The sequence below is a fragment of the Sus scrofa genome, chromosome 1, assembly GCF_000003025.6.
Source record: "Sus scrofa isolate TJ Tabasco breed Duroc chromosome 1, Sscrofa11.1, whole genome shotgun sequence".
Taxonomy (NCBI): domain Eukaryota; kingdom Metazoa; phylum Chordata; class Mammalia; order Artiodactyla; family Suidae; genus Sus; species Sus scrofa.
Genome location: NC_010443.5, coordinates 252,426,051 through 252,453,000, shown reverse-complemented (window position 1 = coordinate 252,453,000; position 26,950 = coordinate 252,426,051). Strand labels below are relative to the sequence as shown.

The following is a 26,950-nucleotide window of genomic DNA, read 5'->3' as shown; positions in this document are numbered from 1 at the left end:
CCCCGCCCCGCCCCGCCGCGGGAGCCCGGCCCCGCTCCGCCCCGCCGCTCCGCAGCTCCCCGCGTTGACACAGACGCCGCAGGTAAGCGACACCTTGGGGTTCCGAGTTGCCTGACACTTAATTCTGCCTTCTAAACTCTGTCCCCTGTGGCGCGTCGCCCCCCACGCAGGGGCGCTCACCTCCTCCACATCGAAGCTTCTAGGGCTTTGGGAGGAGCAGGGGTGGGTGTAGAGTGTGGGAATGGAGAAAGCAAAGACGCGTGCCTGGTGAACCAGAACTGGGACTGTGTGTGGCTGGGGCAAGGGGTGAAGTGAGTGGGAGAAATAAGCCAGACGTGAAGGCTTCTAAGCCCTGCGAGAGTGTTATCTCAGGGGGGGTGAGGATTGCCACGGAACAGAAACAGGTGTATACATTAGCCTGTTATTGTTTGGCGGGAGTCCTACCACGCGTTAGGGTTAGGAAGGTAAGCAGGGTAAAATCTCAGACCCTAACATCTTTGCGGAACGTAGAGAAGAAAATTAAATTCAGCCTTCTCACTCCCATCTGGCCCTTGAACTGTAACTATTGTTTCTGTTGTGCTGCATTTTCTTTTTTTATAGTGGACGTCCGTTTGTTTTACAAAACTGGAATCATTAGTATAAGTAAAGTGTGTATTATTTGTGGATTTTTTTCACTTAATGTGTTATGAATATTTCCTAATAATTCTTTCGCGCCTTTGTGTGTCAGTACCCACCTAAGTACTGCAAAAAGGTAACATACTAGCTTGTGTAACTGGAAAGCCCAGGAACTTTCAAATTTAATTGCTCAAATAATAGCTGTAGCACTCTCATTCTCCATCTCTCCGCTCTGCTTTTTCTGAGTGTTGACCTTGTTTTCTAGATGCTAAATAGACTCACTCCTCCTAGTGCCGTGAAGGAAGGTTCCATGCCTTCAGTGTCCCAGTTCAAGAAACCCAGGGATAGTAGCGCTTTTCTAGTTGTTACAGCAAAATCCCTCTGATGAATCTCACGGATCTTATTGAGTCACCTGTCCACCCCTGAACCAATCCCTATTTGAAGGCAAGGGTTTTGTAGTGTTGGAATGCTCAGACTAGCTGCACCAGGCCCAGAGCGGGATGAGAGGTGGGGTGAGCTAGTGGGTGCTGTGGTGTACCACCCAACTTCCCCATTTAGGACTAAGGTACTCCTTTCACCTGCTGGGAGTAGCAACCCGCTGATACCTCTCAGCTGAGTCCCCTTGGGAACTGCCCTTAGCCAGAGAGCCACCCTTCCTGGTGTCAGCTGTCACCCAGTGACTGATGTGAGGCTGTAGAAAATCTGAACCCCACCCTCCTTGCCTCGAGTTGGCACAACATTGAAAGACGATCCTAGCTCCAGTGCTCCACTCAGCAGTCATCTGAGGCCTTTATGGCAGCCGCTTCAGAGTTCAGTTCCTCTCTCTGCCTAACTCCCAGTTCCTAGACTCCCCCACAGGCGTTCTGACACTTCCCAACAGGCTTTCTGCGAGAAAAGCTCCATCTCAGCCTTTTTCTCCAGGGAACTCAAACGAGGACATCACCCACCCGAACCATATGGACTGCAAGGGGGAGACAATTTCCCAAAGGAAAACCAGGATTCTGATACTAAAAGGGGGCCAGGGGCAGTTAAAAAAAAAAAAAAAATCGGAGTTCCCGTCGTGGCGCGGTGGTTAATGAATCCGACTAGGAACCATGAGGTTTCGGGTTCGGTCCCTGCCCTTGCTCAGTGCTTAACGATCCGGCAACGCTGTGGTGTAGGTCGCAGACGCGGCTCGGATCCCGCATTGCTGTGGCTCTGGCGTAGGCTGGTGGCTACAGCTCCGATTCGACCCCTAGCCTGGGAACCTCCATATGCTGCGGGAGTGGCCCTAGAAAAGGCAAAAAGAAAAAAAAAAAAAATGCTCTTCATCTATCAGTATGCTCTTCATCTGCATGGTGTTCCATTATACAACTGGATCATAGTTCATTTACCTACTGTTTTATTCCTTAACACCCTGACGGCCACCTGAAACATACAGCTTTGTGCATGTCTATTCTATTTCCTTAGGATGCATTTCTAAAAGTGGAATTGGTGAATCAAAAAATATAAAGTTTTTAACACTTTTCCCTACTTTATCCTCCTCTTTCCCTGTCCTCCGGTAGCAATCGCTATTCCCACCATAAGGCTGCCAATTTCTCTGCACCCTCATAATTCTGTATTGTGGTTCTTTATCTCTGCCAACCTAATAGATGAAAAATGGTGTCTTAAGTCTTTTAGCTGTCTTAACTGTTGAGGCTGAACATTTCTTCTACTTGTTTTGTGAGCTATGTGTTCAGTCTTTGGAGTGTTTAAAGAGCTTTTCTTATCTCATGACAAGAGCATATTGGCAAATTTTATTTTTACTTTGTATTTATTTTGCTTTTAGGGCTGCATATGCAAGTTCTCAGGCTAGAGGTCAAATTGGAGCTACAGCTGCCGGCCTCCACCACAGCCACAGCAAGGCGGGATCCAAGCCGTGTCTGTGACGTACACCACAGCTCACGGCAACTCTGGATCCTTAACCGACTGTGAGCAAGGCCAGGGATCGAACCCGAATCCTCATGGATACTAATCAGATTCATTTCTGCTGCACCACAGCGGAACTCCCAGATTGGCAAATTTTATCTTTTTTTTTTTTTTTTTTTTTTTTTTTTTTTTTGTCTTTTTGTCATTTCTTGGGCCGCTCCCGTGGCACATGGAGATTCCCAGGCTAGGGGTCAAATCAGAGCTGTAGCCACCGGCCTACGCCAGAGCCACAGCAACGCAGGATCCGAGCCACGTCTGCAACCCACACCACAGCTCACGGCAACGCCGGATCCTTAACCCACTGAGCAAGGCCAGGGATCGAACCTGCAACCTCATGGTTCCTAGTCGGATTCGTTAACCACTGCGCCACGACGGGAACTCCCAGATTGGCAAATTTTAAATCCCTCTCTAGTGGCAAGTCCCCTCACCACAAACAACTTAAACATATATTCTAGTCAAAAAGTGAAAGTACATGTTGGAAACATAACTAAATTGCTGAGGGAATAGAAAAGTTGTGGGTCAAAAAGATGTGGAAAAGAACTCAGGGAGTTCCCGTCATGGCTTAGCAGTTAGCGAACCTGACTAGCATCCATGAGGATTCGGGTTCAATCCCTAGCCCTGCTCAGTGAGTTAAGGATCCGGTGTTGCCATGAGCAGTGGTGTAAGTTGCAGATGTGGCTCAGATCCAGCATTGCTGTGGCTGTGGTGCAGGCTGGTGGCTTCCTAGCCTGGGAACCTCCATTTGCTGCAGGTGCAGCCCTAAAAAAAAAGACAAAAAGACAAACAAAACAAAAAACTCAGAGCAAAGATAGACTGGAAGGATTAGCAAAGTTCATCTTAGATGATGAGACCTAGACCTTGGGAATATGTATCCTGCAGGTGGCAGAGGAAGGGGAAAAGCAGTCAACAGAGAACACACGGAATGAATTAGCTAACAAATAAAGAAGGATCTAGGGAGTAAAAGGCACAAAGCTGTTAAGACTACAAGTCGCAGAAAACCTCAAAAGAAACAGAGAAGTTTATGGCAAACAGTGGGATAGCCACATGGTAAAACATTTTAGGAATATTAATCTGGGATGAGGACTCACAATGAACTGTAGTTGCGGAGACAAGATGACTTCAGTAGTAGTTCTGTTTTGTGTTTTTGGTGGAGGCTGGAATGAGGCCCTAGAGGGGATTGTGAAGATGGGATGGAGAACAAACTCAAAAGACTAAATCAGTAGGACTTCATTGTGGGTGTGAAATGCAAAGGAAGGTGGGCACAGGCTTCTGAAGCAGAAAATAAGGGAGATCAGATGCCTACAACAGAAATTAGGAAACAGGATTAGGTTCAAGGGGAAGAGTGATATTAAAGATGGGTTTAGCTTAGGAGGACCTAGGTCTTCTACTGAACTGCATCATGCCTCTGGGATGCTGACAGTGTTTAGTGGCAAATGTTGATGTGGGAGACATCTGCACAGCACCATGACAGCTGGAGAAATGAGATCATGTCTAATTAGAAAAGGCTGCTTTGGTAATACTTGTGTGTCAGCCATGAGGTAGCAGAAAAGGTCTGGGAATGTGTCCCATCCCCCTCCCTCATGCAATTCACATCTACCACCTCTACCTGCTTCTGTACCATCATGCTATTTTGTCAACTTATTACTAACATTGGTTTATTTTTCCAGAAAAGGGGCTTTCAATCACTCTTCTTCATAAAAATGTTATGAGAAGATATTTGTTACCTTCAGTCTTCCAAAAAAGAAAAAGGAAAACGCATTAACAACTATATTTAATATGACACAGTATAATAAACCATAAAAAAAATCATTTCACTTTCCTTATGCCCATTGCATCATTTTTAGAACTTAGAATAATGAATCAGGAGTAAAAGACTCACCAACAGGTTTATAGATTCAGCTTCTCTGGAGAGATTTTTACAGGCTTCTTGAGACTTTGGGAGGCAGTGGAACTTCGGGCTATTTTGATGTTCCAGGCATGCCTCTGTATCTCGCTAAAAGTGTCCCATAAATGTAGGCCTTTAGGAGTTCCCATTGTGGCACAGTGGGTTAGGAAACTGCAGAGGCACAGGTTCGATCCCTGACCTGGTGCAGTGGGTTAAAGGATCTGGCATTGCCACAGCTGCAGCAGAGATCACAGCTGCAGCTAAGATTCAACCCCTGGCCTGGGAACTTCCATATGCCACAGGTATGGCCATTTAAAAAAAAAAAAAAAAAAGAAAAAAAAGTAGGCCTTGAACTAGTGAGTAGTAGATTATTCTCTCTGAAAGTTCCTTCTTTTCAGAGCTGTCCTCTCAGCTGCTTCACCTTATACCCCAGGGGCAACAAGGGGCAGGCAGCTGCTTTTGAGTCACACAGTTCCAACCCTAAGGAGTATCAGTTTTTCACTCTAGCACACTACTCTGCACAAAGTAAGGGATTTGAATACCTGTTGTAATCATCACTAAACATTGTATTACCATGGACTTTAACAAATGAGAATCTTTCTGTTCCCTCTGAAAACAGGGAACTCCTTTATTAAGCATTTTATACATGCCAGACATTTTACTCCATCTTGTTTAAGTCTCATAATAATCCCGTGATGCATTTAGTATTCCTACTATGAAGTGGAAAAATGGGGTTCTGAGGTTAACCTGCCCAAAGTTAAGCTATTAGTCAGTTGCAGAGCTAGGAACTAAGCTGTGGTCTACCTGGCTGCAAAGCCAGAGCCATACCACTGCATCCAGCTGACCCTTCTTGAAGCTATAAAAGGAGACACGGTCAAATGGGAGAAGTTTCCTTATTCCCAAATGAAACTGGGGAGGATTCTGTAAGAAATCCCATATGCCACTGACCTGAGACCATGTGATCCACTCCATACACAACTGTCAAGAATAGTCTGAATCCTTTTAAGAAGCTGATTAAAGTTTACGACAAATTAGGAGATCCCGTCATTTCCCACAGCAGAAATGAATCCAATTAGTAACCATGAGATCGAGGGTTGGATCTCTGGCTTTACTCAGTGGGTTAAGGATCCGGCGTTGCCCTGAGCTGTGGTGTAGCTCCCAGACGCGCTTGGATCTGGCGTGGCTGCGGCTGTGGTGTAGGACCCCTAGCCTGGGAACCTCCACATGCTGCTGGTGCGGACCTAAAAAAGCAAAAAAATAAATAAAAATAAAGTTTATGACAAATTATGTAAACTTTTTAATTCAGTACTCATTATATTTCTCAACCGCAGGCAATCTAATTGACTTCAGACCCTAAACCTATATAAATTTGAGGGCTTATAGATTTTTAAGTCTTGATTATCTAAAAAGATCCCTCACTTCACAGATGAGGAAGCCAGAAAAAGGTTAAATTTGTTTAGCAAATTTTATTTAGTTATTAGGATCCATATTTTGCCTTATCCTATATTTAAATTAAAAGACTGTCACATTTTGTAAGTTAATTATAATTCATCCATACACAGCTATTTTGTATCAACATTTATCTGCCTCAAGTGCACAATTAAAACTCAGAGGCCATGTCTGATTTAAAGTCCTTAAATACTCATACTAATATCTAATAAAAGCCATTTCTCTTTAACTTCCACAGAACTTTCAGTTTGGGGCCAGCACACTGGTTCATAAAACTAGCTGAATGTTAGCTTAGCAGCTGGCTTCCACTCAAGTAAAATATTTCCAAGGTGTGGGTGTTAAAAGTTTACTGCCCTTTAATTCAATTTAAAAAAAAAAAAAACCTCAAAGAAAATAAACTATAATTTTCTTAACATGAATTCAATAGTAAATAGTTGCTAATTCCGTAAACTGTTTTTTTTCATGTAGCATTTTGAGTTTCTGTACATCACTTGTAGTGTTTAAAATTCTAGGCATGGCCCCTACTTGATAGAGGTGTTATAAAACTTCAACCTATGATCTGCAGAACTTGGGGAATTCTTAAAGAAATAAGACCAATGGAGTTCCTGTCCTGGCGCAGTGGTTAATGAATCCGACTAGGAACCATGAGGTCGAGGGTTCAATCCCTGCGCTTGCTCAGTGGGTTAACAATCCGGCGTTGCCATGAGCTGTGGTGTAGGTTGCAGACGCGGCTCGGATCCCGCATTGCTGTGGCTCTGGCGTAGGCCGGGGGCTACAGCTCCGATTCGACCCCTAGCCTGGGAACCTCCATATGCCACGGGAGCGGCCCAAGAAATAGCAAAAAGACAAAAAAAAAAAAAGAAAGAAAGAAATAAGACCAATGAAAGAAGGGTCAGTTTTGGAATCTGCTGTGAGGATATCTGACATGAAAGTAACCCTAAGGGTAATTTTAGCACAGACTTCAATTATATGAAGTGATAATAAATAGAAAGCAATGAGTAGCTATGCACTATAAACCCCTGAATACCAAACAAAAAGGAACTAGTGATAGTCCTAAAATGAAGCACAAGAAGACATCTTCCAACTATAGCAGGGTTTTGGGATCTCCTACCCCAATTCTTCTCTAGATGTTTCTAAGCAGCTTTTGGTTTTTGGGTTTTTTTTTTCGGGGGGGGGGTGATGGGTAAAGTATGGATACAGTAAAGATATCCAGGCACTTGTGACACAACTAATCATCTTTCCTTTGCTCTCAAATTTTGAGCCACTTCCTTGAGGGAAGGGAAGAGAAGAATGAGTCCTTCTGTTAAGGAGGTTCCATTCATCTTACCCATGCAATGACCGTGATTCCAAGAGTTCAGTCAAACTTTTACCAAGTGAGCAGGCTGCCAGGAACAATTCCAGAAACAGCGATTTCTATATAAAGGCAGAAAGAAATACAGCAACCTAGCATATATCCAAAATAATATCCAAAGATACACACACTGTTTTTATCAGCCAACCTTTATGAATGCTAATATATCCAGACCTTTGTATTTTTCCTGATCACTAGGTTTTTTAAAAATACAGTTAATTATAAATTTATTTGAAATTTTAACAGAGGGGCAAGTGCTTACATTTCTTTCTGGTCCTCATAACATAACGGTACATAATTCTGTTCTTAGGTGATAAATACTGTTGTGTTAAATGTATGATAACATACTCACTGAGACAAGGATTGACAATTCTACAACCATGGCACCTTTGAAAGACATTTATCTATGATTAAGAGTTGGGCACCTGAAGTTTGAAACATAGCTTCCTATAATTTCACACTGTTATTTCTCCACCCTCTCAAAGATGAATGGATGCATAAAACACTTTCATCTAAAGTTTACAAAAATATAAATAGTATATATATCATTTCAGAATTTTAGAGCTGCAAAAGAGCCCTCAGGATAATCTGGTCAAACTCCTTCCCTGATTTTCTACTGAGGTAATTGAGGCCCTCCACTCACGGTCTAAATAACCCACCTCAGGTCTTTTGCTACCTTAGCAAGGGCAGAACTCTTCCCCTCCTGCATGTGTCGGTGTCACATGTTTGGGCCGAGGTCTTGAAGAGACTAGTTTGAGTAGGAACACTCTCCACATCTATTATACTATACTTTTACATTACATCTCTTACAGTTATATAATACAAAAGCAATATGTTCATCTTATAGTGTCATACCAACAAACTTATGATATATTGCGACCATTTTATTAACACAATGGACTGGGACATATCGTTTAATAGGACGATGGATGTACCACCAGAAGGTGTGTCGATACTTTGCTGCAGTAGCATGCTCATTCAGACTGTGTGAGTTACTTTCACTTCCACACTTAAAAACATTTATGTTTCATTGTTTGACAGAACAGCACATATCCATGCACCTCTCCTCTCTGGTTTAAATGCATGGAAATACATCTACATACCACACACAATGGGTTTTTCACCACTCAAGGACTTCATAATATATGGACTTTTCATTACTCTTTTTCTGCTCTGTCATTTTTTTTTTTTTTTAATTGAAGGGGTTAAGAAAGCGGTACTGTTGTACAAAAGACCTTTTGACAGTCAAGGTCCTTTCTGGAGAAATGTTGGGGAGCACAATTATAGTCCTATAATGACTGTAATCAATATCATCCTACAAGGACATAAAGGTAGATTCACTCTCCTGGAGAGTTTCTGATCTTATTAAGAATATTATAACTTGGGGGAGATATTATAAAGACAGTTTGGCAGAAGATACTCCTAGAGAAATATTTTGAACATATTTCAAATCTTATAACAACTGTCACAAAGATGACATGATAGCTGAATCATTTTGCTGAAGAAGTTTGTGTCTAAAAAAGATACTTTCAATAATGTAATTAAGTGCTGTTATAATTTTTTATGTTTTGTGAAAATATTAGAGGCCATGAAAGCAGAAAAATGTAGCACTGTAACAAAGAATAAGGAAACACTTGTGAGGCATAAACACTTAACACGTAAAAATTTTAAATGGCGTCGAATAAATTTTCATGTCAAATTTTAACTAAACGTATAAAATTATAAAATGGCAACGAATAAATCTTCATGTCAAATCTTTTAACAAAATCCACAAATCGATTATAAAAATTGATCATAAATGTCTTATGTATAAAGTGTTAAGGGAATTTCTACATTATTCTGTTTAATCAAATACTTGAGGAATTTTAGTTACTGCTGAGGAGCAGTCCACACATTTCTAAAATAATTCCGTTATCAAAATAATATCACATAAGGTCTGGCAGAGTCGCATTCCAGCAATCTTCAGTCATCCACAAATGTTAGCCGTCCAGGCCCTTCATTCTTCATCCATCTCCTATATCTCTTCCATCTAGGGTCATTTGCCAATTTTTTCTTTAGTTCTTCTTTTTGTTCCTCTTTGTAGACCTATAAGTATAAATAACACAAACTGAATTTACAATCCAAAGAGAAACATTTGTCATTAGCTTTATGGCATGTTCATTTTTTTCAAATACTATTAGGTAAAAGTTTCTAATGAATGGATTGGTTTCTCTTATGAATACCATGCACCTAAAAATACTAAGCAATGAAGCACTTTGACATTCATCCTTAAGTAAAAAAGAACTTCTACAAGAATCACAAATTTTTTTCACTGCTTTCTATAACCTGGAAATACATTCTTTTCCTCCTTGAAATTACATATAAGCTGAGTTTAAAGGGTTTAAACATTTCCTCTCTACAACTCATGTCCAATATTAAAAAATCAACACTTTATTTTTTCCTTGGTTTGAGCCCAGGCTGACTTATCAACTTCATCACTTTATTTTTTTAACATAAATCCGTAAATTTAATGGATGACTTTTCAGTACTTGTTGATCCTGACCAAGGAACAAAATGACCTTATAAATTTGTCTCTAAACTGAACTTACAACTACATTTATCTTCAAAGATAATTATTGGTTTTTCAAAATATTTTTAATTCAAATTCCCAAAGAAGGTTAAATAAACTACACAGTTTAAGAACAAAGAACACCTTTCATTTCTATAACCTTTAATAGATGTCAGTTGAAGCTAAATGGCCAAGTTTTCATAACCAGTTTCACAGCCATATCCAATTTTAGAAAGAAATTTTTTACTTCCAAATTTAAAAAGAAATATAAAAAGAAATGTCTAAAAAGTTGAAAAAAAGAAAAAAAATTATCAGGATTTTTAAGAACCAGAGATTAAAAAAACATGAAGAAAATTTGGAGAAGACCAAAGTTTAGTAGGTACAATTAACAGAAAGTTGGGATACTCCTGCAAACATGCATATCATCCCACTGCAGTTTAACACAACAAACTAGACCATTCTTAAAATTTTTAGCCTTAGTAAAGTATTTGAACTTCACCTTTTAAAAAGACAAATTACAGGGAAAAACCCACTGTTCCTCTATTAAATATAGCCATACTTTTTAATAAAAGTAGATCTTTGTGCATTATTTAACTCTTGGATTTCAGAAATTTGAGCACCCTTCTGTGATCCCTTGTCATATACCTGATTTTCACTTGGTAAGGAAGATAACAGTAAAATCACAGCAGAGTAATTACTCACCTCATAATTCTCCTTTATCCAAAGCTCCCGTTTAAGAAAAGTTTCTTTCTGATGGTCTTCTAGACTATCAAACTGAGACTGTGACATCTTCATAGATTTACGTATGATATATAGTCTTTCTTCTTCCCCATATTCTTTGCCTTTGATGTTAAATTTATAGATCCATCGGCAATACCAGACTATGTATGAGCACAGATGAAAAGGAGCTAAGAGGATTTGAAACAGGAGAAGGTCACGTATCTGGGGTTTCTGACAGCCCCCCTTTATATCTATTTTACTTTTTATAATGTTCTTTATGATGTTTTCCTCCTCGTCACGAATTTCCTCTTTGGACTTTTTGTTTCTGCCCTTCTCTTTGGCTTTCCTGAGCAATCCCTGCTGCTTGGCAATCTCCATGGCTTGGATGCGGTACTTGGGCACCGTGGCCAGGTAGCTGATTGCCTTGTCATAGGTATTCCACCAGCTGAAAAACTAGAATATTTAACAAAGAAAAAAAGGTCACTTTTATTACCAAAATTCACCGTGGTGAACACTATCCCCTCCCCAAAAATCCATTCTGATTCAAAACAGGGAGCTCAACAATTTTATTCTAAGTTAAAGATATAATTGAATGGGAGTTCCCGTCGTGGCGCAGTGGTTAACGAATCTGACTAGGAACCATGAGGTTGAGGGTTCGATCCCTGCCCTTGCTCAATGGGTTGACGATCTGGTGTTGCCATGAGCTGTGGTGTAGGTTGCAGATGCTGCTCGGATCCGGCGCTGCTATGGCTGTGGCGTAGACTGGTGGCTGTGGCTTCGATTGGACCCCTAGCCTGGGAACCTCCATATGCCGCGGGAGCGGTCCAAGAAATGGCAAAAAGACAAAAAAAAAAAAAAAAAGAAAGAAAGAGAGAGAGAGAGAGAGGGAGAGAGAGAGAGAGAAAGAAAGAGAGAGAGAGAGAGAGAAAGAAAGAAAGAAAGATAGATAGATAGATAGATAGATAGATAGATAGATAGATAGATAGATAGATATAATTGAATGATGCCCAGGTGGACATGGGATTTCCAGGATGGATTAAGTTGGATAAGCCCTGAGCTGAGCCAAAAAGCCCTGACTCAGTCAGGAGACACTCAGGATCAGAGGATGGAGGGAATTACACCACACCTGACAACTTCACATCTTTACAATTTGGCTCTTCCCTAGATCAGAATTAAGAAATCTCTTCTTCTTCTTCTTCTTTTTTAAGATTGCAATCTACTTACTGGAGGAAGAATTAAATGGCAGAACTAGCTGGTGAGGAATTTCTTTCACAAAAATCAGAGTATAGACTTGGGCAACTATATCTCTTTCCTAAACCATCTACACAGAAATGCACATCATATTTTTAACTGAAAGATTCAAGTATGTTTGGATTCTATTTATTTGGACAGGAAAACATTAATTCACTTCAATATATTCAACCCTTTATTATCAGAAGGAGTTCTATTCCTTATATAGTACCTCCACACATTTCAGATGAATTTTACTGTATGAATATAGCAATAACACCATTAATATCCTGAAATATTATAGTAGCAATCTATTAGGCATAGAAAAAAAAAGGGGGAGGAGGAACTGTAGGGCAACACTACAAAAGCCAATACATTTAAAAATATACAGCCTTGGTTTTCAATAGGAATTTGTCATATAAATTGAATTTCAATTCTGAGAATTAAACTGGAGAAGTAATTTTCAAACTAGCAAATTGCTTCACTCTCATCATTTGACTTTTTTTCCTCTACAGAAAGATATGACAGGTGTGGTCAGTTTAGGAAGAACGGTAGGAAAAACTCATTTCAAAATGAACTTATGTTTTTGTGATACTTTAAAACACACAGAAAGTTACCGTAGCATTTTTAGTCTATTTCAGTGGTTTTCAACCTGAGCAGGAGTGCCCTTAGCTGTCATGTGGAAATTTGTGAGACGTTTTTGTTTGTAACAATGATGCAAGCACTGCACTCCTGGCATTTGGTGGTTAGGTGCCAGGACTCATTAGGCCATATTAAGGAGTTCAGGTTTTTCCCCAAATTTAATGGGAAATCATTGAAAAGTTCTACAAAAGCATAGTTGATCTTGGAGCAACAAATGGGTGCCCACCCTCTGCCAAATCTGAGTGTGACTTGAAGTCGGCCCTCCACACACACACACACACACACACACAGTTCCTCCACATGCTTGGATTCCATCAACCTCAGACCGTGTAGTACCACAGTGTGGCACAGCATGTGGTGAAAACAAGCCGCCCGTAGGGAAACCCACGCAGTTCACACCCATGTTGTTGAAGGCACCTGTAATCGAGTTGACCTAGCGGACATTCACTCTGGCTCTTATATGGAAAATACTCTAGAGGGAGCAATGAGAAAAAGATGCAGGGTTTTTTTGTTACTTTTGGTAGTAAGAGAATGACATTCATGACCTATTTCTTAGATTTTGCCGACCAAGATTCCAAAGCTATCAATTGGTTACATCAATGAATATTTTTCTAATGTTAAAAAAAAGTCATCTTCACTGAAAGTAAAATTCTACTTAAAAGTGCCTCTAGTTCAGTTGTAAGGACACCCCTGCGCCACGGGGAGATGCACACATCCATCAGTACCCACCTGAAACACTGAGATAGCGCACACACTGACCAAAATCACAACCCTCACATCCACTTTAGGGGCTAAGCGCCTGCTGTAGTAGTGGTAGTAGTGGCTGTAGTACTCTTCGGGGTGATCCAGCATGTAATCATAATCTTTTCGCGTTTCTTCATCCTGTAAAATAACAAGATACCCAATTTCCTTGGACAAGTCATAAAATGGCCTAAGCTAAAAATCTGTTAAGTAAACTCTAGAATTTCATAATTCTGTAATCAATCTTCGTAAAATAATAAACTGTCAGAATAAAATCGTGTCCCATTCATTCCTCAAAGGCACACATAAATTTGTTGCCAAAACTTTAATGTTATTAAGGTATAAAGCATAATAAAAAAATGTCCTCAAATTACTGAATATTATCAGTCCTCTTGGAAAAATAAAAACACTTCAATAGCAATGAGCCATGCCTTTTTAGCTAGTGATATGGGGCTTATGAGGATGTCACCTTGTTCTTCTAACTTCAGCGCATGCTAATACTGCGCTCAGTAACTGGTGACGGGAAAAAAAAAAATCTTTTCTCGCTGTTGTAGATATTCACACTCATTTCCCAACCTTGTATAGAAAGTTTTCTTTTGGAAGCAACGATTAAGACAAAAAAGTAGACAAAACCAGTCTGTGTCCTCAAAACTGAATTATCCTCATCTCAAGGGAACACTGAGAACACCGATGCATGTTATGGTCAAAATCTACCTTGGTCACATGGGGCAAAATTTTTAGCCTGAGCTTCAGCCTTCTTCAGTTGTAGAAGAGAGATATTAATAGCTGCCCTACTAATTTTACAGGGTTGTTCTGAATATCAAATGACATACACTATACAAAACATGTTAAAAATATACCGTACTTTACCATCATAACACACCATCACAGCCCAGTTCACAAATAAGGTAGTATGTAGCTCTTTCTTAGTCATGCAAACATGTTGAAAAAATTATGGCATTCTGAAATGCTGCTCAGATGTTCACAAAACATTTTTTAAAACGGTCTCTAACTGTATTCAATTTCTACCAGGTAAAAATGCCAATCTTTTATTGAGCTACATAGGTTGAAAAGCTATTAAACTAGGTTATGATTTGCTTTTTTTTTTTCAGTCCCACAGAGAACCTATTTTTCAGCTTGTCTTGTTTCCAAACAACATTAAAGACTAAAACAACAGCAAGTTCCTTACTCTCTATAATGAGTATGACAGAAACCATTAAGAAAAAAAAAAAATCTTTTTTTTAACCTAGAGGATTTCTTTCTAGGATAATTTCAGTATTCAACAGTCATAGAGTTTTGCAGATTATTAGCTAAACCTTTCAAAATTTAAACTGAGTGTTTACCACCACAGAGGCTCTGAAGTCTGTTCAGGGGCTCCTCCTGCATCTTCCAATATGGAGTTTCTTAGATTTTTTAAATTTTTTTAATTTATTTTTAGGGCTGCACCTGCGGCATCTGGACCCAGGCTAGGGGTCAAATCAGAGCTGCAGCTGTCAGCCTACACCACAGCAACACCAGATCCGAGCCACGTCTGCAACCTACACCATAGCTCACGGCTATGACGGATCCTTAACCCACTGAGCAAGGCCAGGGATTGGACCCATATCCTCAAGGACACCATGTTGGGTTCTTAACCCTCTGAACCACAACAGGAACTCCTATAGTTTCTTAGACTTAAGAAGTTTCCTAATGATAGAATCTTCCCTATATCCTTTAAAATCATATATTTTCTGTTAAGAATTCTGAATTTGAGCACATTCTCAGTGACAGTTCTTACATTCATTACATTTAAGATATTTTTTACCTCTGACTAGAATTCAAAACTAGATGTAGTATCTCGTATAATCAGATGTAAATATATTTAAAGTCTGTTCCATGGCACTATATGGAGGCCCAAAATGAGAATCATTTGTTATATAAGGAAAGCTGAGCTCAGGCTATAGTATTTTCAAATTCAGCCCTTGTATGTTCTCTTCCATCAAAAAAAGATTTTCTTGTGGCAGCTGCCCCATGCCTCAACTGCCAGTCTATTATTCCTTCTACAAGCTAGCATCATCTTCTGGAGCTTCCAACCTAGAGAGGGTAAAATGTTGTAGCTCTGTGTCCCTTGATGTATCTCATATGGAGTACTTCAAGACATCCTTTGAGAATTTTTCCATTCTCCCTCCATTTTTTTTTTTTTTTTTTTTTTGCTTTTTGGGCTAACTGCGTACATATGCTCTGCTCTGGGCCTGAAATCTTTGCCTTTTAAACTCAGTCCCCCAATTCTGGCCAGTGCTTTTTGGTTTTTTGTTTGTTTGTTTTTGTCTTTTGGCCTTTTCTAGGGCTGCTCCCCCGCATATGGAGGTTCCCAGGCTACGGGTCGAATCAGAACTGTAGCCGCCAGCCTACACCACAGCCACAGCAATGCGGGATCCAAGCCATGTCTGCGACCTACACCACAGCTCATGGCAACGCCAGATCCTTAACCCACCGAGCGAGGCCAGGGATCGAACCTGCAACCTTATGGTTCCTGGTCGGATTCGTTAACCACTGAGCCACGACAGGAAATCCGTGGCCGATGCTTTTTGAAATATATTTCTTCAAACACGATTCTTTTCTTTGCTCCAACCATATTACATGTTAACTTTGATACTGACCGCCCCCCTGAGATGAGGGTCCCACAGACCTCACTATCTCTGCAGAGCCCTTTGCCCAGTCTGTCTGTCCTCCCTGGTTGAAGTATACAGCATGATTTTTGAATAGTGGCTATTCTCTCTTCTTTGTTTCTTTAGTGAAGGTCACAATCCATAGAATGCAGATATCCCTCTTCAGGCATTTCACCCAGATCTTCCCCCAGGATCACCATGTTCTCAATGATCCCCAGATTTGTGACTCCATCAAGTCCAGAGCTCCTCTAACAGGCTGGTCAACTAATGTCCCAGCACGCACGGTTCCAAAATGCACCCCTTATGTCTGGTCTCTTGACTGCAGCTAGAGCCTATGGGGTCTATTCAGGGTCCTCTACAATGAGTCTTCACACCACCTTGACTTCTCTTAGAATGGTTTTCTTTCCCTTGGGGCCACCATCATTTCAGAGCCCTGTTTTGGTCATGATGAGAGACAAGAAGCTTGGCCACCCCCTCTTTATAGCATTTATTCAGTCGGAATCTGCCTTCATTAATAGGTTTACAGCTTTCTCTCCAGAATAAAGAAAATGGATTTTAGGCTGAGGCATGCATGAGATACTTTACAAGGTGTCCGAGGTTGGCATGAATTGAACAGTTAGGAATTCTCAACAGCCTAGTCAAATCCCTACTTTAGTAACCCACTAAGTTTAGAATCAACCTAATGAGAATAAAGGATACTAGGAATATTAGCAGAAGAGCAAAGACAGAGACTGAGACCCAATGAGAGAGCTATCAGTACATTCTTATTTTAATACCATGTATTTATGTTTTTCCTACTCAAATTGGGACTAAAGTAGCCTTTTTTTGTTTTTTATATCTAAAGCTTCTCAGTGGCTAATAAGTTCAGTTTTCCTTGGCATGTAACAAGGCCTCCATAACTGGGCCAAATTTATCTAGTTAGCAACATTGCATCACTCTCCCTTCTTTTGCCCAGAGCAAACCTTCAGACAGCAATTTCTGGACTGTGCTGTGTTCTTCAATACAGCATGCTCTTTTACATCTATGTCTGAACAGAGAATTCACTTTAATTCAAATGCCCATCCCTTTCTTCCAACTGTATGAGTTCCTATTAATCCTTTAGAACGGAAACTTTATAGTAGACAGAGTTAGATCACTCCTACTACATTTATTCCCTATTTATTATAGCACTTATCACATTGTAATCATCAATTTTTTCTTTTCCTTGAATGAGGATTTCTAGAAGGCAAGGTAAAGTGATTCATTAATCTCTGTATATCCAAGGCCTAGCTCAGTGCCTGGCATTCCATAATTGTCATTTCAAAACTGAGTGAGATTTTGGAGTTCCCATTGTGGCTCAGTGGGTTAAGAACCCGACATAGTGTCCATGAGGATGCAGGTTTGATCCCTGGCCTCGCTCAGTGGATTAAGCATTCGGTGTTGTGACAGCTGTGGCATGGGTTGCAGATGTAGCTCGGATCTGGTGTTGCTGTTGCTGTGACGGAGGCCTGCAGCTGCAGCTCTGATCTGACCCCTAGCCTGGGAACTTCCATGTGCCGCAAGTGTGGCCATTAAAACAAAAACAAAAACGGAGTGACATTTTATAAAGGCTCTCCCTCACTATAAGCACTTCTCCAGCCACAAAGATCTCCGCCTCACCAGAAAAGTGGGAGGGGTGGTTATGTCACAAAAGCTTCGGCTTGGCAGAAATGACTGCTTGACTTCGCAGCTTATGAAGATATGCTAACGTGGCTAAAATAGCTTAAACCTTAAAACAGTGTAATATCTTACCTTTCAATAAGGTAGTACTTTTTCTTTCAGCAAATTTGTGGCTCTTAAGGTCCCAGGGTCAGGAGATTCCAACTTCTTTCCAAAACCAAAACCTTTATACTTGTTTCTTCCTCCTCTCTGTCCTGAGCCTTGACAAGCAGGGCAATAAGCTCCTTGTTTCTAATCTCTACAGGAAAAAATGCTGCTTCTGCTGGTGTCCACTCCACTCCCAATCCTCTTGGGCATATGCAGGAGGACTGGAACATACCACCAATATCTAGATCAAAAGTGAACAAGAGGAAACCCACAAGCAAAGAAAGCACTGGATCCTTCCTTCTCTTACGAAAATGATCACCACCCCCTCCCCAGAGACAAAAAAATACTATGTCCTTGCCCTTGAAAGAAATAATGAATTGATTCTAATAAACATAAAGTGCAATAATTTGATATTGCAGCCACTTTCACATTAAAAATTTTTTGTTACACAAGTAGAAACCATTTAGGATGGTAAAGGCCAAGAATCTGTAATATATGAAAATATAGTAATAATTTCTTCATTTTTAAATATATAGTATATATATAAATCCTATTTTTAAGAGCAATACACACACACAAATGATCTTAAAAAAAAAAAAAAATTGCCCTCTTAATTTTTTTCCAGCCCAATACATCCCACTAGAGGAAGAGTTAACTGCTCTGGGTTTTCATTTCTCTTCCTCTCCCCTGCCCACCAGTCACTCGTGCAACTGTCTTCTCCCATGTCCTCTCACCTCAGGCTGCATGTGACCACAACTTCCATGATGTGTCCTATCACCTACATCCTGTATACCAGTGACATTCAGATCTGTTTTTCCTGCATCCTCCTGCTTTCAGATTTCTCCGGAACATTTCCTAAATGTAACATACATATCTCAAATTCAGCATGCTCAAAACCCAAATCTGTTCCTGTGTGTTACCTACCAGAAACCTGGGCTTTTAAAAACCTTTGTTATTTTCAGTTCAGTAATAGTTATGCAGGGCATTAAGCCATGTGCTAAACACAAAGGAAGATAAAGAAACAAATAAGGTCCCGCCTCAAGAACTCTCTCCCATCTAGAAGAAGAATCTAGCAAGCAAGAAAAGCACAATACTAAAAAAAAAAAAAAAAAAAAAGAAAGGAGTTCCCTTCGTGGCGCAGTGGTTAACGAATCCGACTAGGAACCATGAGGTTGTGGGTTCGGTCCCTGCCCTTGCTCAGTGTGTTAAGGATCCGGTGTTGCCGTGAGCTGTGGTGTAGGTTGCAGACGCAGCTCGGATCCCGCGTTGCTGTGGCTCTGGCATAGGCTGGCAGCTACAGCTCCGATTCGACCCCTAGCCTGGGAACCTCCACATGCCGCAGGAGCGGCCCAAGAAATAGCAAAAAGACAAAAAAAAAAAAAGAAAAAGAAAAGCACAATACTAACTCTGCCTAAGACCACTCAAAATGGGGCTCCCAGAAGACATGAAGTGAGTGCTGGGTCTTGAAAGGCAAGAAAGACGTAAAATTTGTTGCAGGCAAGTGTTAACATAGAGAAGTGTCAGTGAATATAATGGATTCAGTGAAGCTGAAGCACTCAGGACGTTTAGGAAGAAAGGAGTAGTAAGCGTGAGCATCAGGAAGATAGGTTTGGATAAGAACCACGGGAGATCTTGTGTGCCATGCTAACGTGTTAGGGTGTTACTGTCTGTGCTGTTCAAAAATACAATGTTTTGAAGTATGAGAATAATAGCGTTGAGTATACACGTATATTTTTGGAAGATGGCAGATAATACTGTAAAGAATGGAATGAGGGAGAAAGATTTTGAGAGACTAAGAAGTAGAATAAATAGGTCTTATTAAAGCCTACTAGAATCAGTCAGATTGAGCATGGTAGTGACATTTCTAGTTGTTATTCTACGAATAAAGTAAGAGGACAGGAAGTCTGGAGAAGATGCAGGGGAAACTGTGAAAGATTTTGAAATGGAGAGGGAAAAAAATGATTGGATGTCGTTTCAATGCCTGTAGCCTCCAGGGATGATCTCTTCCTACGGGAGGGTGCATCTTAACTTGTCTTTGAAAAGTCTGTTTTAACTTTGTTAAGAAGTAACTTGTGGAAAACTCAAGGTAATGCAAATAATTCTTGTTCACAGAAAGACAAATTATGTCCAGTGGAATTAAAGCAATTTGATAAGCCTTGTCATACTGACCCGTGTGACAAGCGTTTCAGCACTCCTTCTCTTGACTGTAAAGTGTGTGGCACTTTTTCCTCTTTTGAACCAGTTTTAATATCTTACTGGTTTTCTCATTGATTAATGAGATAAAAAATATATGTTCCTTTTGTATTTGTATGAGAGTCATAATTATATCCTCTTTTAAAATGTATGCTTTAACAAAGGTAACAAGATTGCTTTCATGTTTAATTTTGGGTACCTGTGCTACAAATGAGAGACAACTGAAAACTATGAACCCAGGGAATGCACAGATTTCAGGGTTTTCAAGGATATAGTTGAGTTTCATCAGGAAGGATTTAGTAAATAAAAGAGTACCCAAAGAACAGGACTCTAAGGAAAAGCAGAGGAAAAGAAGACGATACAGACTGAGAGAAATGGCTAGAAAGCTTGGAGAATGGGGAGAGAATTACATCAAGGGAGTCAAGGAAGAACAGCCTCAAGAACTAACTACGTGGTCAACATCAAATGCCACAAATGGTTCCAAAAGGAAGAGCACCCCTCCCATGTGATGCTTAGAGCATCACTGTTCATCTTAGGAAGGACAGCTCCAGCACGTGTGCTGATGAACATGCCAGCCTATGACAGTTTAAATGTTTAAATGAAGGGGGATGAGGAAGGAAGGACAGCCAGCAGTGAAGAAAAAAGAAAAATGTGATCGTAGCTTTAAAAGAAGCAAAATAAGGAAAGAGAAATGAATCAACTAAGAGATTCTCAAGTTACCAAAGAGGAATGATGAGATTGCAGGAGACAGAAGTGGAAATAAAATGAAAATGATTCAGTCAAGAATACCTTCCTACTGAAATTCCTATTGTGGCCCAGCAGAAACAAATCCGAGTAGTAACCATGAAGTTGTGGGTTTGATCCCTGGCCTGGCTCAGTGGGTTAAGGATCTGGCATTGCCATGAGCTGTGGTGTAGGTCACAGACGCAGTTCAGATCCTGCGTGGCTGTGGCTGTGGCATAGGCTGGCAGCATAGCTACGATTTGACCCCTAGCCTGGGAAACTCTATATGCCTCTGGAGCAGCCCTAAAAAGGAAGGGGAAAAAAAAAAACAAAAAAACCTTCCTGTCTTCCCCAGCCCACACTCAATATTGTTACTAGAACTCACTTTAGGAAACGAACACAACTTTAAAACCTCTGGTAACTATTAACACAGAGCTCACATTCCTGAACACAGTTAAAAAGGTCAATCCTAAACTATGTTCCAGTCTCCTGAAACATTCTCCCTACCATACACCTGACAGGCTTCCAACCTAGAAATGGTAGATTCCCTACAGTTTACGAAAAATGCAGTAAGGATCTTTGTTCTGTGAATATCTCAAAGATATTCTGCTTTTCCATGATAAATCTGCACAAGCAAACTTAAATCTCAAGTGCTCAGTTTCTGGCTAGAATTCCATCAACTCAGTGATTTCTGCATTTCTCAGAGCTCTGATGGATTGTTGATGACATCATGTGTTAGGTAGTCACAGCACTAGAAGTAAACACATCTGGTAGATAATCAACCTTGGCCATAAGTAGAGAATAACAGGTGAAATTAAGGGATGAGTAAAAACTAAACACTTAAGGGTTCAAATATCAAATGCTGCACACAAGGTACCATGTGAGAACTATGGGACCCTTCTTCTGGACCCATGGGAGAACTATTAAACATGTCATCTTTCCCACTAAACCCAGCCAGGAACCCCCAAATTTACTAGTGTCCCATGGAGTGGTAACCAATCAGAGCAGACATGTGAAATGAAAACTATCTGCTATTAAGTTTACTTAATTTGGCTGTTTATCAGCATCACAACTATAATAGAAATTTATATCATTTTTATTATTTTTATGAATACCCAGTTATCATAAATGACTGGTTAAAATTTGGATCAATGCTGGGAAAGAAAAATAGGAACACCACTAAGTACAGGTAATTTCCCCACCCACCTCCGCCCAAAAAACAAAGAATCTTTGAGAAAAAAATAACAGAAGTGATCCTACACCTCATTCCTGGAACAAGCCTTGCATACTCATCACTCCATGTTTTTGGTGATCTAGCCTTTTCTCTACTGGAACGTCCTTCACAGTCAACCTTCTTAGATCCAGATCAAAGAGTACATTCTTCTCCAATCCCCTGAGAAGAAATAATTGCGATCTCTCAGTGCTGCAATATAACCTAGATGTTTTTATTATACAACTTAAATAAATAATACCCAAACAATAAGTATCTGTCTCCCTGTTATATTAAAAGCTTAAAGGCAGGAACTGTGCCTTTTTCAATGTTATGGTCTCCTTGCTCAGCACTTTTGTCAGGACCAGTTAGAGAAAGGGTTGATTAAGAGAATATACAAAGGGAGAACAATAAACAGTACCATAGCAGGGAGTTACGAATCCTCTTTTTGCCAGTTTTTCCCCTAAGTGCTAAAGCCCTGCCACATCAACCAGACTGATAAAAAGAAATGGAAGTGTCCCTGTGACTTCCCTGCCAAGACATGTCTGGAGTAGCACATCTCTACACACCCCTTCAAGTTGTCAGATGACCTGCACGCCAGGAATACCTCCAAGACCTCTTCCATGCTCTTCTCTTGTAATCGTATGAAATGCCGTCTATTATTTTTCCATTTTCTACCAATCATAGTTTTTCTAAGTGCATCCTTTCTGTGTGTTCCCTCATCTGCTAATTTCTGTACCATCCCTTTCATTTTATCTAATTCATCCAATTCTTATCTATATTAAAAAATGATTAATGTTCTCCCTTAAAAGCCACCAGAATATAATTTCTCCTTAAATAGAAGTACAGTTTTTCTCTCATGCAGGAAGTTTTCATTCATACCCATCCAATCTACTTCATCTGTACCACTCTTTGAAAGTGCAATTCATTTGGGGTAAAGTGCCAAAGCGGGTTTCCTGTAACAATTTCAAAACACCAGAAATCCACTTTTGATTTCCATCCTACCTGAATCTATCTCCAGATAGGAGTTTTTATGTAATAAGCATTCATTATTTATGTGCCAGACACTGCGCTAGGAGCCATGGATATACATATACAAATGATCATGGTTTAGTGGAGAGGGGAAAAGGGCCACTCAGTATTTACAGTGCAGTGTGATAAGTGCTATATCCACATAAAAAGATCCAGTGTTGACAGAGCAAGTGAGATTCTGTTTACTTAATTTCCAAAGTCCATGAGTTTCCCTGAATCCCCAGTAGTCAGATACACTAAATACAGTTTCACTGTCTTAACTCATACTATGAAACAAATACAAAGCAGTATGTGAAATCATAATGGTTTCAAGTCCTGCTGGGATCTGGAATTTAAGTTATATAAGGACATGACTTGGTAAAAGCACCTGACCAGGGCCTTTGCCTTCTGTTATTACCCATCCTTCTTCTTGTTTTTTTCAATTTCTCTATTCACAGGTAGAAATTTTATTGCTATAAAAACAATGACCAGGTAGGATATTTCCTTGTCTGACCAACTGCATTTAGTCATGTTAGTATCCTTACGTTTGAACCACCATCTAAAAAAAAAAAAAAAAAATCTCTCAAAGAGGCATTTAATTAACCAAGTCAACTTCAGAATTATAAATCCACTATATCATACACAAATATAATTCTCCTTTTAGTGACTCAGAGATGCTTGGTTGTTAGAAGTTTTGATGGAATACCACTGTAAGGTTGTAATAAGGATATCATATAGCTTCTTATATATGTTAACAATATTAAAAGACTTGAACAGACCAAGAATAAGAGAAATTAAGAAGGTTATCAAAAAAGTGGGGGGGGAGCTCCTGGCGCCAACTAATTTACAACTAAATTATTTCAGATTTCAAAAAAGAAACAATTTGTTGAATAAGCTGTTTCAGAGATGGATTCACAGAGCAAATACAAAGTCAACTCTTCCCTCCACATGCCAGCAATAACTGAACATGGCTGCGAAGAAGGATATAATACAGTCTTCCCAAGCCCCTCCCTCCTCTTCAGCTCTCACAGGGCTTACTGCTATTCTTTATGGAGAACTATAGAGCAAGCATATAACAAAAAAAGCAAACAGAAATGAAATGTGGTCCCAGGCCTGCAGTTGCTGCATCCATGATGCAGCATATGTGGACTTCCAGATGAGCTTCTGTGTCTCGTCTTTACTCCAGAGCCACCGAACTCATCAGCTTCTCCCACTATTCTATCTGACCTTGTCTAGACAAAGCCATTTGGACCTCTTATCCCTCACAGGGGCTTTCCAGCCTGTAGATATAATCTAAGCAAAACAATGGTTACATCCCTGCTGCCTCAAGGGGATGACCCAAATTTACCAGATCTCTGCCTTACCCAGAAACGATGTCTTCTGGCAACTTTCTCACAATTTTCCATTATGACAGAAATAAAATCAGACAACCCTGTTTGTTTTTAATCACTTCTTCCACACACAGCAACTCAAAACCCTTTTCCTTATTCCAGGAGAGGGCCTCTGCAATGTAAGCCTTTTTAAGAAGTTTCTGGAGGTGTTCCACTTGGAGGTGGGGTCCCTATCTATCTCTGTGAATTTAAAGTGGGAGTTTTCATCGAGCTCAAGTAGGTTGGTTTTCAAGAGTCCAAACTATCACCAGACATCCCTTTTCTCTCACAGATAATTTCCGTTCTCTTGCAGTCATAATGACTGGGGTCGGGGAAGCTATAAAACACTCTCTCATGCCTTCCTCCATCAGTGCAACTCCAATTCTAATTTCCTGTTTGGAGGCATTTGCAGCTACCACAAACCTGTCCCAGTCAAGAGTAAAAGTATCACTTTCTCCAGACATACAAGTTTTCAACTCCCTCAAAGTTCCTTGTCCTTGAGTGGAAAGATTTTTTTATTGAGCTTTTTATTAGCTGACAAATCAATACTAAGCTTGTAGAAATCTTTAGAGGCAACCATTACAGATCCACTGATTGACCTCTGAATTTGTCTAAGAAAATGGCAAGAATATCCCAGGTTTCCTCCTGGCAAGATTTGCAGTACTATCTCTAACTGTCTCTATTTCTTAGCATTTATCTTCAAAGTCCTGTCTGTCATGCTCACCATTTTCATGCCAAACCTACCCATCTCCAGCCTCGGCAAGAAGGCAGCAGTCGTCAGCGTTCCTGCTGCCTCTCTTCTGAAAGTTCTCCACGTGCCCAGTGCTCCCTCCAGGGCTTTAGAAGACCAGAGGGAGGCCTTCTGGCTGCTTGTCTGAACTACTATCTTTGTTCACTGCAGAAAAATAGAGACTGGAGCCTTGGATGCTGGGCTGCCCTGATAAAGAGGGTCTTTCCCATTTTTCTGAAGTCCTTCCTCAATCCCTCTTTATCCTAAACAACAGACGACTAAGCTCTCTGGCCTCAGCACTTTCCCAGCCTCCCACGCATTGCTCAGTTAATCACCAATAAAAATTAAAATCTCACCAATGCTGGTAAGAACTTAGTAAGTTTTATGACTCCATATTATCCAAACTGTTCTGGAAAGCAAGAAGGAAGAGCCATTAACTAACTCCCTGACTCAGTATTTTCAGGTCTGGAAATCTAACCTAGAAAAATAATCCATGGTTAAATTATAGTATACCCACTCAAAGCAGTCATTAAAAGGAGACAATACAGCAAGAAGGAAAACTCTACCTCAAAAAGGGAAATTGAAAGGTTGGAAAAAAAATACCCTACGACTGCAACTGCTGTTGCATTGCCATGATGGAGCCCTTGAGGCAGTAACACTTACACCAAATATGATTTATACTCTGACTTCTTATGGTTTCATCTTCACAGTAGTAGGAGAAAACAGGATCTGGCTAAATCTCCCTATCCCCATAGACTCAATAAAACATTTGTCAAATGACTACACAGATATTCAAACCGTTTCCCCCTAGGAATTCTCAGAGTCTTAAAACACAAGTCATTAAGCACCTACTGGCAGGCCCTATACGGGGGGGGGGGGGGTTCTCATTTATTATTTAATTCTCACAACAAGCCCACAAGCAGGTATCATAGCCTTAATTGTTCATATGAAGAAACAGGTACTCTGACATACGAAGTCACTACCCAAAGTCATACAGGGGTGTCAGAGCCAAGAGTCAAGCATCCAAACATGCGATGTTCTTAGTATTTTTGTAACCTTAGACCCAAGCGAAATGTCACAATTAAACCCATCTCGAACCAACCCAATTGGTTATGTCCAATTGGCGTGATCGCATTGTCACTGGAGACCTTTCCTGTGATCTATCACAGATCCTGGTACAACAATCACCCTGCTTTCCGGGTGTGAGCTGCACGTTATTAAAATGCTTTCACTAAATCCTAAGAGTCCAAAGCTTTGCATAACAAAAGACTGTCACAAAAAGGAGAGGGCTGGATGTCCCCCCAAGACCAACAAGGCTCCCATCTTTGTTAATGGGCCGAATGGGCTGTCACGCAGCATCCTATCGGTGGTGAGGTGGCCGCGCCCCGCGCCGGAGTCACAGGAAACCTCGCTCTCGCAACCTCACCTTGAGAGTCTCGTAGGCGGTGGCCACCAGCAAGAAGGCCTCCTCCGGGCTCTGGGGCATCCATCCGGGGCCCTCGTCGCCTGGCTCCGGCCGGTAGCGGTCCGGGTGGTAGCGCCGGGCCAGCTGGCGGTAGGCCCGCGCGATCTCCGCCTTGCCCGCCGTGCGGCTGACGCCCAGGACCTCGTAGCAGTCCCGCGTGCCGCAGTAGAGACCCTCCACCAGGGCCCCCGCGGGCCGCGCCAGCAGCAGCGCCAGCAGCATGGGCGGCAGCAGCACCAACCAGCGCCGGCCGGCAGCCCGGACTCCCCGGCGCAGAGCTAGCGGCCCCGCCATCCCGGCTCGGCCGTGGCTGCAGTGCCCCAGCCGCACTCCCGCACTCGGCGGCGCGCCCGGCTCTGCCTCCGGGCCCAGCTCCACGTCAGCAGGCGGAGCTTACGCGCAGGCGCACGGGACGCGGCTGCCGCAACCACTTCCTTTACGACTGTGGCCAGGGGAGCCGGACGCTTCAGGCCCCCGCCAGCTTCCGGTGTCTTTGACCGCGCTCCTAGTCCCAGTGGCTTGAGGATTTGTTCTCAGTTGGAGAGACCGTAAGGATGTCAGTGTCTGACGTGCACTTAACCAGTGTGTGCAGAGCGCTTTACTGTCCACAGTGCCCTTCCCACCAGTCTTTTAGGCATCCTGACTTCACCTGCTGAAATTGGTCGTCCGGCTCTCTTGCCATCTGGA

The 26,950-nt window shown here is 41.2% G+C and overlaps 1 protein-coding gene and 1 long non-coding RNA gene across 3 annotated transcripts; one reads left to right on the top strand and one right to left on the bottom strand.

Moving 5' to 3' along the window:
* On the top strand, positions 6 to 17,972 carry LOC110256067. The gene is made up of 2 exons (XR_002337286.1): positions 6 to 82; positions 17,719 to 17,972. It is a non-coding gene; the product is annotated as an uncharacterized LOC110256067 (long non-coding RNA).
* Positions 7,379 to 26,644, bottom strand: LOC100515643 (dnaJ homolog subfamily C member 25). Of its 2 annotated transcripts, XM_021067479.1 has the most exons (4): positions 26,225 to 26,644; positions 13,117 to 13,269; positions 10,498 to 10,968; positions 7,379 to 9,332 (listed from the first exon to the last, which is right to left on the bottom strand). In XM_021067479.1, exons 1-4 carry the CDS (start codon positions 26,555 to 26,557, stop codon positions 9,210 to 9,212), a joined length of 1,080 nt encoding a protein of 359 aa, XP_020923138.1. In that variant the 5' UTR covers positions 26,558 to 26,644; the 3' UTR covers positions 7,379 to 9,209. The 2 variants fall into 2 exon arrangements, 1 of the variants encoding a protein (XP_020923138.1); XR_002337279.1 differs by lacking the exon at positions 26,225 to 26,644 and adding an exon at positions 17,547 to 20,681 and having other exon boundaries at positions 8,996 to 9,332; positions 10,498 to 13,269.